Genomic DNA, 11,962 nt, shown 5'->3' on the forward strand with positions numbered 1-11,962 from the left:
AATATTTTCTCGCAACATGAAATTATTAATCAACTAATTAAATGGCTCGCACCTCAAAAAAACCTCCGTATTCTTCACTGTCAGCGCAACACAGTCTGCCTGCGACTTCCCCAATAATTACATTCATAATGTGAATAGCAAATTTTAAATAGCATTCCATAATGTCAACGCCATGAAAGTAGGAAGGTAGCGTTTCACGCTGATTCAATGCGAATATTAAAGCATTCCAATCCATAGAAAATGGTAATTATTCGTGTGACATAGTGCAGAATGATCCTTGACATATTCATTAATAAAAAATTCATATTCATCTGCCGAGAAAAAGTCACAAATTCCAAAGAGTAAAAAAAAAATTTCAGACAAGAGGCTATGGATATGCTCTGTGATCTGGCTGTTCGTAAGCTGTCACCTGGTACATCAAACGGCTCGAGGTCTCAGCAGCCATCGGGTGCATCCACAAACTCACCGAGAAAATTACGACGACCGGCCTCGAGAACACCCACTGGTGAACGAGACAACGGTAAATTTAATTTCATTTTCTGAATCTCTCAACGCGTTGGAAGAAAAAAAAATAATAAGAGGGTTTCAAAAAGCTTCTTGCAATACTTTGCATCACAAATATTTGAGTATTTTTCCTAACGCAAGTTAAATTCTTATTCTCCTGATAATTCAAAAATATTCAGAGAAATGAGTGAATTACAAAGTTTAAATCGCTCACCAGCGAGTGAATTAAAGTCTTCCCCTGGAGTATAAAAATATTTTTATTTTTTTAAATCCCTTTAGAACCGATATACTCATCGAATCAAGTGTCAACGGGGAGTCAGATTGACACATCAGACAGCGATCAGTGCTCGATAAAAACTCAAATAGCCAAAGGCTCAATACCAGACGATATAATCGATCCACCAGCCCTGTACGACGCAACTGACTCATTCGATTCGGGTAAACCATTGAGGCCAAGTTTTCTCAATCTCGGTGCACCTCTGGAGAAGCCAAATTATCAATTTAGTCTGGAGTCAGAGCATGAGGAGACCATTATCATACCCGAGGGTAGTAAAAATCCAATCGATTACATCGAAGAACTTCATCGTGATATTACGCAGGACAATACATTGCCGTCCGAGCCAGTATCAATGCCACCGATTATGTCCTCGGTCAAGACAGATAGTGAAGCCTTTAGCTACAAAAATCCTGCTTATCAAAGTGCTAATCCTACTTGTGGAGGTGGTGATAATGGAAGTGCCAAATGTAAAATTGCTCATTCGAGTGATCAAGACATTCCAGGTAAATTTTAGTTAAATCCGGCAAAACTACAAAACCCAAACAAATTATTATGAGCTAAAAAAAAATTGAATTCATATTTTGAAAATGGTAATTAATTTTCTTATGGAGGATTTAAATGATATTCGGATTTTATCCAAATGATTTCATCTACTTTCCCTCATAATTCTCAAGCTCTTGAAAATATCCAGTTATCCTCTAAATCACAAATAATTTCGAAAACAATTAAAGCTCTCGTGGCACTGAACGTGACCCAAATACCGAGAAATACGTCATTAGCATTACACTGATAATAATGTTCTTATCAAGAGCGGATGTAGTATTTGTAACATGGCGAATTATCTCGAGCAGTGAAACGTCAACAATTCACATCTCCCTTTTTATTGCAGGAAAAGTGTTGAGCGGTGAGGATCCAGGTGGTAGTAAGGGCCTGTTGAAGTGGAAGGGAGTGATGTTTGCACCGCACGACGAGGACGAGGGAGATATGGCTGAGTCCACTGAGAGGGAGAAAATGAGGGAGGAGAGCCTACAGAGGGAGGGATATGATGTAAGTTATTACAGTTGATCTCTGGATAAATACAAATTCTCCTTCTCCCAGAAAATTTATGGAAAAAAAATGATCCCCGATCTCTCGACGTCCCAATTTTAAAAACTCTCTCTAAACAAAATTTCATTGTCCATCTGGCTTACAAGAACCTGTTTACCTTGTTTGATGTCGACTACCCTTGAATCTACTTCTCTAAAAGAATAAATTAATTCAGAAAAAAAAAATTATAATCCTGAATGATTCCAGAAAAAAGTCCCTTGAGCTATCATCGCTCTCTCGCGATAATCGACTGTCATGTTATCTTTCCATTCCCACCCTTGAGACTCCATCCAATCACGAATGATGTGCACTCGTCTCCCAATCAATTAAATTAACAAACCTTCCCCCTCCTCAAACCACATCACGATTATGCTAATTAATTTAATGAATAGAAATCTCAATCTGATGTTTATCAATTCCAGGTATTCATGGTGGAATTGACAAGGGGATGGAACAGCCGACTGGGCTTCAGTTTACAGGCGGATGTTAATGGTACAGCCATATCGATGGTACATCCAGACAGTGTAGCCGCTAAGGATGGTAGACTGAAGCAGGGAGATGTATTAATTATGGTAAGCCCTCTTTAATGCTCAAGGATTACATTAATCCCTTGTACATGAGCTTTTAATCAGTGTCACAGGGAAGAGGGGCAAAATGGAGTGACTGTATATTTCGATAATCGAGGATTGTTAAAAGTTATTAGATTAATTTTTTATTGGCATTTCACCCCAACTCAATCGATTAATCGTTCATTATATGTTTTAATTGCAGGTGAATGACGAGAGCGTCGAGGAAATGCCAACGGCTGAGATAATTGATCTCCTGAGGAAGATACGTGGCTCCATCGGCATCACTGTTGCTAGAAAAAAACGCGATGGTACGTGATAATGAGGGTGACTATAAACAAGCTTAAATAGCTGCACCGATTGATAGAATTTTAAATTTACTGAGGATTTTGTCGAGGACTGGACATTGTAGATTTAAATTTACAATGGTGTGCCTGACTGTAGTGAGATGATAACGAAGTACTTGCTACAGCAAATTATCGTGAATATACTGTTTAATGAATAATACCGATGAAATATTAATTCCGTTGAATCAACGGTGTAAATTTTAATTCAATCCGAGGAAGTCATTATTATGTAGTCCCTTGTCGTGAATATCATGTTGAATCAAAAAAATATGTATTTATTTGGTGAGTAATTGAGGATAAGTTAGATTGTTTAAGAGGATCTATCAATGTAATGCTGTCAGGTTTATTCCAATGTTATTTTAAGTGACGAGGAAAGACCTTATGTAAATTGATACTGGAGAGATTATTTATGCCACCGTTGAATTGTATAGAGAATCCAATATTTTTTAATTGGTGAGGGATTTTTAAATGTCGTGCAATAATGCCAGGGATTTTATGAGGAAGTGCTAATCAAAGAGTCAATCAAACTAGATTACTGAGAATATCACCGTAGAGTATTACAGTCAACTTTTTTGTTAATTTTTTTCTAAAGAGGGATTTTGAGAATGTCAATCGGTAAATGGATTGATGGGATCAATGGAGCTTGAGAGAATGATTTAAATGAGCATACAGTATCAAAAGATTTTAAAGTTCGATGTACGTTTTGTCTATTAGAAGTTGTATTCCACTGAAGTGAACAAAATTCTACCGAAGGATAAATGCAAAGCTGTCAATAGATATCGATTCAATTTTTGTAATGAGTTTGTGCCGATAAAAAGGCGATGTTTACGAAATTTGTAGAGAAAAATTTCCAAATAATTGAATTTAATAATAAGAATCTGTTGAATTTATTGTAACAATTGAATAGTCTTGGGAAATTTTTATAAAGTTCCAGTAGAAATTTAATGTCAATTTTCGATCAAAAGTATTGGGTTCTTTTATTGATACTTTTATTATAACATATGGAAACTTACTTTGGTTCCTTCGTAATCTGTCGAAATAAATCAATGGCATATGTGCTTTTAAATTTAAAAAATAATAGCTGTGAGAATAATCACAAGTCATTACGATATTCTAACGAGTTTCAATCAACAAGTTCAACGTTGAAGGTGAAAATAAAAATAAACATTGTGAGAGATATTCTGAGCTCGTGTTTATTCAGATTCTATTCAATTGAAGATATGTAAATAGAAGAAGTGTTCAGATAATTGACTGTTAGAGGCTCTGTATTTTTATTTCAAAGATGCCTGTAAAAAATTTAATCGATAGGTGTAATAGCGAGGGGGAATTCATTGCGTGGATCGTAAATAATAAATATTCTGCCTCAAAGCGATTCCATGTACTTATTAACGATAAATAATGTTCATCGACGAAGACAGATGATTTTTCGAGTGTTATTAGGATTCAAATTAGACTATTGATGGAGAGGAATTAATAATTGGCGATGAATTGAGTTTAATAAATGTGATAGGTAGTTTTTAGTTGACTGATAGAGCTGTCGAGTGAGGAATATCAAAAAATAAATGATGTTGAATTCACAATTTGTCGCTAAAAATTTATTATTCGAGGAATAGGTATTTCAGTCCCCGCGCTCCCAGGGGTTTTCAATGAAAAGAGCATTATTTCAAAACAATACAAATATATTTAATCGTTCAATCTTTGCACACAATTCTCCCTAAATAACAATAAATGCTCCATGAAAAACGGGCGACTTTCGTCGTTCCAAAAAGACAGAAAAAAAATCATCAATTGCCCTGCAAGACATTGACAGCCTCTCGTTTTCGCACAGGTCGCCGGGGTGGTTCCTCACTCCCCTCGGTGGCCTTACGCCTGCGTCGTCTCTTCAGAGTTCCATCGTTTCCCTTCTCCACCACCACTTTATTCCCATTAATTTCCTCCCTGAGTGCATCAATAGGAGTCAATCTACCGCTCTGTCCCTTCTCCCCCTCATCTCTGAATCTCGATGGATGATTGCGTTTCCTGACTGGTCGACGTGCAACGATACTCTCCCCCTCGTCGTTCTCTTTATCACCCCTCCCCGACCCCGTGACCTTGCCCTCGACTTTTTCCTCGTCCTCGTTGCTGTCGTCGTCGCAGAAATCCTTAGCAATTGAATCAGCTAAAATTCTACCCTTGGACTTTCTCTCCTCAATCAGCATCATTTCCTCCTTCAGACTGGGCTCCATTACCGTCACTGAATTACCTGGACATGCTGTCATCACCGATATATCCATACAGTCCCTCTCATCGTCGTCGGTCTCCGCATCAGTCGTCACCTCGTAAATGCTGGCAGCCTGCTCTCCAGGTGAATCCACTCCATTCCTCATTGAGTTATCAGGCACCAGTGCCTCATCCCTCTTCTTCTTCTTTTTCGGACTGGAGCTGTCCTCACCCATCCCAAGACACAGAAAATTCATGGGATGGTCACTGATGTACGTCTGAAGCAGGCAAGAATCATCGGAATCCTGATCCTGGAATGAATCCTGGAGCATTCGTCCGGAGGTGAGATCCTCATCTCTCGTTCCCTCGTCCCCATTGACTCTCTGATCATCATTTATGAGAGATCGACGTACCGGTGGTTTGGGTGTCTTTCTCCTCTTGATCTGAGCTATGAGGTCCTCGTACTTGTGCTTGTTTGCCTCCAGGTAGTGCTTCTGCATTGCTTCGATCACGTTTTGATTGCTGTTCCTGGTGATGTGCAGTCTGGAGACATTGATTTTCGCCTCATGTGTCATTCTCTCCAGCTCCTCTTCCTCTTCGCACTGCTTCAGCACCTCCTCGACACTCCTGGGTGATAATTTGTCACACTCAGCGTTGTAGAGGGTGCAGTAACGCTGGTATCTGTTCTCCAGGGTTTTCCTGTCACCCCGGATCGACAGATTCAGCAGCTTCATCTTCTTCTTCAACTCTGTGTCCTTCATCAGGCAGACAACGAGCTTCGGCAGGGGTTTGCGTTTTAATTCCAGTCTTGGGGGACGTTCTGGTTCGGAGTCGCGCTTCAGGCAGTCGTCGAGGTGCTTGTTTATGTGTGTCTCGGATATTTCTACCCTGCAAACCGGGCAGGGAACCTGGGGAATCGATCGACCTTGCTTTCGAGACTTTGGAGTGAAGAAAGTCGACAGACTCGAGGTACCACTCGTGCTGGGACTCGAGAAAGATTTTGTTGTAGACGTCACTGAACTCGAGATATCGTCGGAGGGTAGCGCCGGCTTTGAACGTACCTCCGGGGATTTTAGCTGACTCGAACGCGCTGGACGTACTGGAGGTGATAGGACAGACTCCTCGGATGGTGGCTGGCATTTTGTACCGGTAATACAAGTCACCAATTTGTCGCGGATCGTGGAAAAGTACAGGATTATCTCGTCGATGATTCGATTTGTGTGGAGATCCTTCTCGAAGGTGTCCTGGAAACACGCTGGACACTGGTTCTTATAGTGCAGGTATTTCCTGATGCAGAGGGAACAATCTGGACAGCCAGGATAAAAAAATAAGGAACAAATCAAAAATTTAATTGGTTTAACGTGATTTTTTATGAGAGTTTTCAAATCCTCTTCCTAATATTTTTTTCGGATTTTAGAGTAATATTTCCTATGTAGGACTTGAATTATCGAGACTTATCTCTTTACAAATGGATTCACTTTCTAATAGATAAAGAATATAATTGAATGAATCATTGACAGGTTCCCTGAGTGAATGATTTTCTTGATAACAATGGAAGTACTCACAGTTGTGTGAACAGGGTGTCATCACCGATGTCTCCATGTAGTCGTAGCATATTCCACAGACGAGGAGTTCCTCGATTCTCTTAAGTTTAAAAATACTTTCAGTCAGAAAATTAAAATAATAGGTTATGTCATCAGGTGATAAAAGTATGATCTGAGGAATGGGGATTATAATCACATGAGGCAAATGCAATTTTATTGGCGTATGACATAAACTATAATATATTATTAGGCCCGAAAATCGACATTTATCCGAGCAAAATGAGGTTAGAAACATGGAGGTTAGAAACATGAGAAAAAAACATAAAAAATCCAGACAATCAGAACAAAGGGAACTGACGATGATTTGACCCTCGTGATTCGATTCTGATCTGTTTATGAATTATTTTGGACTTACCTTCAATTCAGAGTATTCAGCTGGCCAAGTTATGTCCGAGAATTTCGTCATTTTTAGTTTATTTTCAACAAAAAAGAAATCCCCTTTCACCAGCGTACAGGTTAGAAATCAGCTGCAGGTCCAATAGTGTTAAATGATTGTCTATGAGGTTCAATTATTGACGCAAAACTGTCACAAGTAATGTAGTATGAAAATTCCACGGATTTCCACCACTAATATAATTTAGAAATATAAAAATCTGCTGTTTGTCAACTGATTCGGACCATTTTTACGCTCGTCCACCACTTTACGCGCGAAAGTACTTGATAAACTGCTCCTTACGTTAGCAGAGGAAAAATTGTAATTATCGTTTGTTAACAATAAGGCTAACATAGAAACATTCCAGCCCAGGGGGACGAAAAATACTAGTTCCTATGCTAGTGTGTGGACCGACTCCGTTGTCGTCTGGGTCCGTCTGTGGCACACAGATGTCGCCCAAATGTATAGAAAAATATAAATTCGTCCAAATCTGTCGGTCAACCTCGTTTTGAATTTTTAATTATTTATTTTTGAATAATTGATAAACCAACGAAACGTTCTAAACTTAGTACGAACGGGTACGAATCGAGTACAAGCGATAGAATCAGTCCAATATGTGAAAATCAATCACCGGTCGGCTACCTATATACGAACAAAAACAGCGAGTGAAGAGGCAACATTTATCGAGCATGGACTCGAGACAAAGTGCAAATCGTTCTGAGTGGCCTGAGGTACGCGATTACAGTTGTACGTACACTCGTGACAATTTTTCATTCGTCGCAACCGTCAATTCGCCAGATGAGCTCGAATCCCACATCGAGATTCGGTGGGATTGACGGATTTCGTCGGGAATTGGAGTAGTCAAATGCGCAGTTTTTGACAGGTGTTGTTTTCCAGGGGACGCGGGTAAATTCTGAGGAGAGTGAGGAGCCAGCCATGAGGTAAGGATCAACGAGATACAAAATAATAGTCTCTTGGTTATTGATTTTGCCGGGATAATCACGATAAATTCCCCTCTCGTTTTTAATGATTCAAAACCACTTTTTTCCGGAATGTTTTTCTTAAAGCTCCTTCTGGAAATACCCACGAGGTAGTCGCCTGTCACCACTATAATTGTCTTTTCCTCGTTGAAAAAGTATTTTGCATCTAACTATTATCTTTCAGAAAAATACAGGACTATTTAACATATACTGGCGATCATATTTTTGTTCCTGTCTAATCGATCAATTCTCCCCAGGATTCTGTTCCCTCAACGATGCTCGTGACTGGCACCGCCAGGACTTGAAACGCCAACAAAAAGAAAAAATTAGAGATTAGAAAATGTGGAGAGAAATGATAGAAGACCTGAAGGATCCTCACCTGGTGGCGAGAATCCAGCAGTTCTTCGGCGTGGACATTAGCTACGAAAACCCCTCCCCCGTCACCTCGCAACCTGACGATCCATCGAGGATAATCGATAAGAACGGATTAGTCCATGAAAATGGTAAAGGAATTGTCCACACGAATGACGAATCTCCCGAACCAACTGAGAAATCATCGATGGAAAGAGGACTGCCAGTGAATAATTACTTCTGGTACTATTTATTCCTCTTTGGGACTGAATTGGGAGACGAGACCTTCTACTGCATGTTTATTCCCTTCTGGTTCTGGAACATCGATGGGGCCGTGGGGAGGAGAATAATCTTAGTCTGGTCGATCATTATGTCCGTTGGACAAGCTCTGAAGGACATCATGTGCTGGCCACGTCCTGCCTGCCCTCCGGCTGTCAGACTCCAGAGCAAGTGGTCACAAGAGTACGGAATGCCCTCCACTCACGCTATGGTCGGTGTCGCCATTCCTTTTGGAATTATTCTGTTTACTCTGAACCGATACGTTTATTCTGTTTGTTCTGCAATCGTCATGGCAGTTTTGTGGTGGGTATTTTTGAACGTAAATCATTTATTTGTCATCAGGTTTAACTGAATTAATTTGGGAGCTTAATGGTTTCTTTAATTTGATAACTATGAGGTACTTAAAAAGACACAGAAAAGCGTTTTCTTGCAGGAAAAACATCTCACTATAATCAATGGTTTGTTTTCATTAACTGTCACGTCATTGCTTTGTTATCAATCTAAATTTATGTTCCAATCGAAGACAGATTATCATCTTTGCATTTTATCGTTTCAGGTGTTCACTGATCTGCCTGAGCAGGTTGTACTTGGGGATGCACACCGTTCTGGATATACTAGCTGGTCTTGGACTGGCCGGGGCGATGATGATTCCACTAGTGCCAATTGTTGATTTTACAGATCGCTATTTAGTTACTAATGAGGCAGCTTTATTCTTACTATTTGCCATTGGTGCTGCTGCTATTATTTATTATCCTGTTAGCGATAGGTGGACACCGACGAGGTAAACGCTGATCATTTAATTGGAAATTATTTTTAATTCGAAATCGAGAAGACGATTTATGTAGATCAGAGGGTAAAATGAACTGCAGTCAGGGTGTACTCTCTGAGACCTTGTGAATGTAATTGGATAAAAATTGTAGGGGCGACACGGCGATGGTAGTATCAGTGGCGACTGGCATCTATCTAGCTGCTCTAATTAACTTCAAGACTGGAGCAATGCAGCCCCCACTCATTGCACCCCCTTACAACATAATGTGGCCGACATGGACGATGCTGAGATGTACGATATTGCGTACAGTCCTCGGTTTTTGCTGTGTTCTCGCTACTAAAGCTCTCAGCAAGTTCCTAGGCTACACGACGATCTGTGCCATACTCAGAGTAAATGCTAAAGACCTCATGAACAGTGAAAATTCTCACGAGAACAAGGACAAAGTACTCGTTGATCTGTTCTGCAAATATATTAGTTGTTTCATGATTGGTTTCAATACTGTTTATCTTCTGCCAAATGTCTTCATAATTATGGGGATCGATAGACCTGCGTTTTTCACAGAAATGTGAAGTGATAAAGCTCTAACTGATGCGAGACAAGGTACTTCCGCAGTAATCGTAAGAGATTGGAGATGAATTTAGGAAATTAGACGAGAAACATAAAGGATCTTTTGTTACGCAAAATATATTTTGTTACGTGGTGTTCATAAGTTATTGTTAATTAGATGATGTGCGAGGGAAATGATGAGAACTAAATAAGTCTCGGATTATGTTACAATAATTTTTTCTCATTTTTTTGTTGATTAATGAACTCTACGAAAAATGTCGAATAATCGATTACAAAATTACTGCTAATGCGCTCCACTCAAGCCTAGGGCATTCAATAATTAGTCATTAGAGTACGCATAACCTCACTAGTAATTAATTAGTTTTAATTGTTAGGAATTACCTCAATGTCATGCTCATGTCGATGTCACTGGCATATCCAATTGCAGTATCTAGAAAGACAGAATAAATCAATTAAGAAAAATTCTTGTTTGACAACATTTAATGACCGGTAATGGATGATAGTTCGTTAGAAGAATCCAACGTTCTTACATTGAGATCTGCATTCAGAGAAGCCGTGACGGAACTCTGGTCGATTGAGAACGGAACGAAAATATCGACGAGGTAATTATGACAGCTTACTTCGATTACAATCCTATCTTCACCAATGTCTGCTCGAATTTCATCTTTGAAACACTAAAATTAAGAATACCGCATTGAAAAAATTGGAATTTATTTCTTCTGAAGTAATGTTTAGTATGGCATTTACCTGAGGGGGGAGCTTGAAATATCCGATTAATTTTTCCGTTTTCCCCTCCCTCGGCTTTTTGAAAATTACGTACTGCGAACTATTAACAACATCAACCCTCACAGCCCCCGATTTTTCATCCTTGGATTTGGAAGTTTTCTCCTCGGGGATTTCTTGGATTAAGGGGCTCGATGCAGAGGTTTGCGATGAGTACTTCGGCTGACGTTTCGCCACCCTGTGGTCGTGTAGCTTCCCCACAACTTTTCGATTCTTAAGAACTACGTAATTCTCAGAATCGACGACTTTGTCATATTTTTCACCGATCGCTGAGAGAATTGTCAGAATTGCGAAGGCAAAGAAGTGCTTTTTCTCTTGGCATGTGTCGAAAAATTTGGTGTTTATGGCGACATCGTACGTCGGACACGAGGAGCCACCTGAAGATATTACCATTTAGGTGGTTGAACAACAACTTCAATAATAAAAGAGAAAGGTAATTAATTGGGAAGTGCATCTCACTTTTGTCAGACTCCATATGTTCATGCCCAATGCTCATTGGGATGCACCACGAGGGGGTGTCCTCCTCCAGGAGCTTATCGAGTTTGTCATCTGAAATGTCCTCAGGAGGTGGAATTTCCTTAGTGTGACAGACGTTGACAAATATTTTATCTCCAGTGTCCGTTTTAGTCTTGATGCATATGCCAGGGTGAGGCCTGACTACTACCGAGGGTGTCTGGGGAGTCTCTAGGGTCTTGAGAAGGCGATCAAACTCCTCACCCTCTTCCTTGTATTCCTGAAAAAGGATAAGGCCATAACGATGCGGGAGTACTTCTGAATATGACCTTTGACACCTAATAATATTATTAATCAAAATATCATAATGATAATATATCATGGCTCGATATTATTCATAAAATATTATTAGGTCAGTAAATCCACTGCCATTATTCCAACATTTTCTATTTGCATATATCATTTTAACTAAAATTCATCAGGAAATTAACATGACATTCATCGCCAAATGATGAAAATATTGGGAAATATCTGGCTCTAATTTGCAAATAGAAATGAATTGACGTTCTCACAGGAAGCAGGAGGTTGTTTTTCATAAGTGACTCATCAACGTCGAGGAGAGTGTTCGGCATTCTGATCACTACAAAAGTCAATTTGGAATATTGAATATACCAACAATTATTCTATTTATTGACACAATTGTGGACAGGATGTCCCGACGCCCGCGTTATTGTTTGGAATGCGACGAGGACCTGGGAACATGTGGAGATGGGCACAGACAAGTGGGTCCATCTTAGGGCATGTAGAGGAATCTCCTCAAATAT

At 39.7% G+C, this 11,962-nt stretch overlaps 4 protein-coding genes across 4 annotated transcripts in view; 2 read left to right on the forward strand and 2 right to left on the reverse strand.

Moving 5' to 3' along the window:
- Positions 1-4,360, forward strand: part of LOC135169289 (uncharacterized) — a 51,555-nt gene extending 47,195 nt beyond the window's left edge. Inside the window, exons 9-13 of the mRNA XM_064134148.1 lie at positions 360-520; positions 784-1,284; positions 1,671-1,828; positions 2,290-2,439; positions 2,639-4,360. Coding sequence (XP_063990218.1) covers positions 360-520; positions 784-1,284; positions 1,671-1,828; positions 2,290-2,439; positions 2,639-2,752 — 1,084 coding nt within the window. The 3' untranslated portion in view covers positions 2,753-4,360. The remainder of the gene's footprint in view (positions 1-359; positions 521-783; positions 1,285-1,670; positions 1,829-2,289; positions 2,440-2,638) is intronic.
- A 78-nt stretch (positions 4,361-4,438) lies between these two features.
- LOC135169290 (E3 ubiquitin-protein ligase RAD18-like) lies at positions 4,439-7,334 on the reverse strand. The gene is made up of 3 exons (XM_064134149.1): positions 6,939-7,334; positions 6,545-6,623; positions 4,439-6,285 (listed from the first exon to the last, which is right to left on the reverse strand). Exons 1-3 carry the CDS (start codon positions 6,987-6,989, stop codon positions 4,565-4,567), a joined length of 1,851 nt encoding a protein of 616 aa, XP_063990219.1. The 5' UTR covers positions 6,990-7,334; the 3' UTR covers positions 4,439-4,564.
- A 262-nt stretch (positions 7,335-7,596) lies between these two features.
- On the forward strand, positions 7,597-10,364 carry LOC135169292 (sphingosine-1-phosphate phosphatase 1-like). The gene is made up of 5 exons (XM_064134153.1): positions 7,597-7,703; positions 7,854-7,897; positions 8,194-8,869; positions 9,123-9,347; positions 9,487-10,364. Exons 3-5 carry the CDS (start codon positions 8,277-8,279, stop codon positions 9,902-9,904), a joined length of 1,236 nt encoding a protein of 411 aa, XP_063990223.1. The 5' UTR covers positions 7,597-7,703; positions 7,854-7,897; positions 8,194-8,276; the 3' UTR covers positions 9,905-10,364.
- On the reverse strand, positions 10,192-11,905 carry LOC135169293 (PIH1 domain-containing protein 1). The gene is made up of 5 exons (XM_064134154.1): positions 11,711-11,905; positions 11,145-11,418; positions 10,650-11,062; positions 10,433-10,576; positions 10,192-10,332 (listed from the first exon to the last, which is right to left on the reverse strand). Exons 1-5 carry the CDS (start codon positions 11,768-11,770, stop codon positions 10,297-10,299), a joined length of 927 nt encoding a protein of 308 aa, XP_063990224.1. The 5' UTR covers positions 11,771-11,905; the 3' UTR covers positions 10,192-10,296.
- Between the last annotated feature and the right edge of the window lie 57 nt (positions 11,906-11,962).

The sequence above is a fragment of the Diachasmimorpha longicaudata genome, chromosome 14, assembly GCF_034640455.1.
Source record: "Diachasmimorpha longicaudata isolate KC_UGA_2023 chromosome 14, iyDiaLong2, whole genome shotgun sequence".
In the NCBI taxonomy this organism is placed as follows: domain Eukaryota; kingdom Metazoa; phylum Arthropoda; class Insecta; order Hymenoptera; family Braconidae; genus Diachasmimorpha; species Diachasmimorpha longicaudata.

What these genes read in the sequence shown, in the direction of transcription:
- LOC135169293 (XM_064134154.1), bottom strand. Translation starts at nt 11,770, where the DNA reads ATGCCGAACACTCTCCTCGACGTTGATGAGTCACTTATGAAAAACAAC. An exon ending in ACATATGGAGTCTGACAAAA is followed by an intron (nt 11,063 to 11,144) that starts GTGAGATGCACT and finishes TAATATCTTCAG; the next exon opens with GTGGCTCCTCGTGTCCGACG. An exon ending in ATTTCAAGCTCCCCCCTCAG is followed by an intron (nt 10,577 to 10,649) that starts GTAAATGCCATA and finishes TCTTAATTTTAG; the next exon opens with TGTTTCAAAGATGAAATTCG.
- LOC135169292 (XM_064134153.1), top strand. Translation starts at nt 8,277, where the DNA reads ATGTGGAGAGAAATGATAGAAGACCTGAAGGATCCTCACCTGGTGGCG. An exon ending in ATCGTCATGGCAGTTTTGTG is followed by an intron (nt 8,870 to 9,122) that starts GTGGGTATTTTT and finishes TTATCGTTTCAG; the next exon opens with GTGTTCACTGATCTGCCTGA. An exon ending in GATAGGTGGACACCGACGAG is followed by an intron (nt 9,348 to 9,486) that starts GTAAACGCTGAT and finishes TAAAAATTGTAG; the next exon opens with GGGCGACACGGCGATGGTAG.
- LOC135169290 (XM_064134149.1), bottom strand. Translation starts at nt 6,989, where the DNA reads ATGACGAAATTCTCGGACATAACTTGGCCAGCTGAATACTCTGAATTG. An exon ending in CTGAATACTCTGAATTGAAG is followed by an intron (nt 6,624 to 6,938) that starts GTAAGTCCAAAA and finishes TTTAAACTTAAG; the next exon opens with AGAATCGAGGAACTCCTCGT. An exon ending in GACACCCTGTTCACACAACT is followed by an intron (nt 6,286 to 6,544) that starts GTGAGTACTTCC and finishes CTGGCTGTCCAG; the next exon opens with ATTGTTCCCTCTGCATCAGG.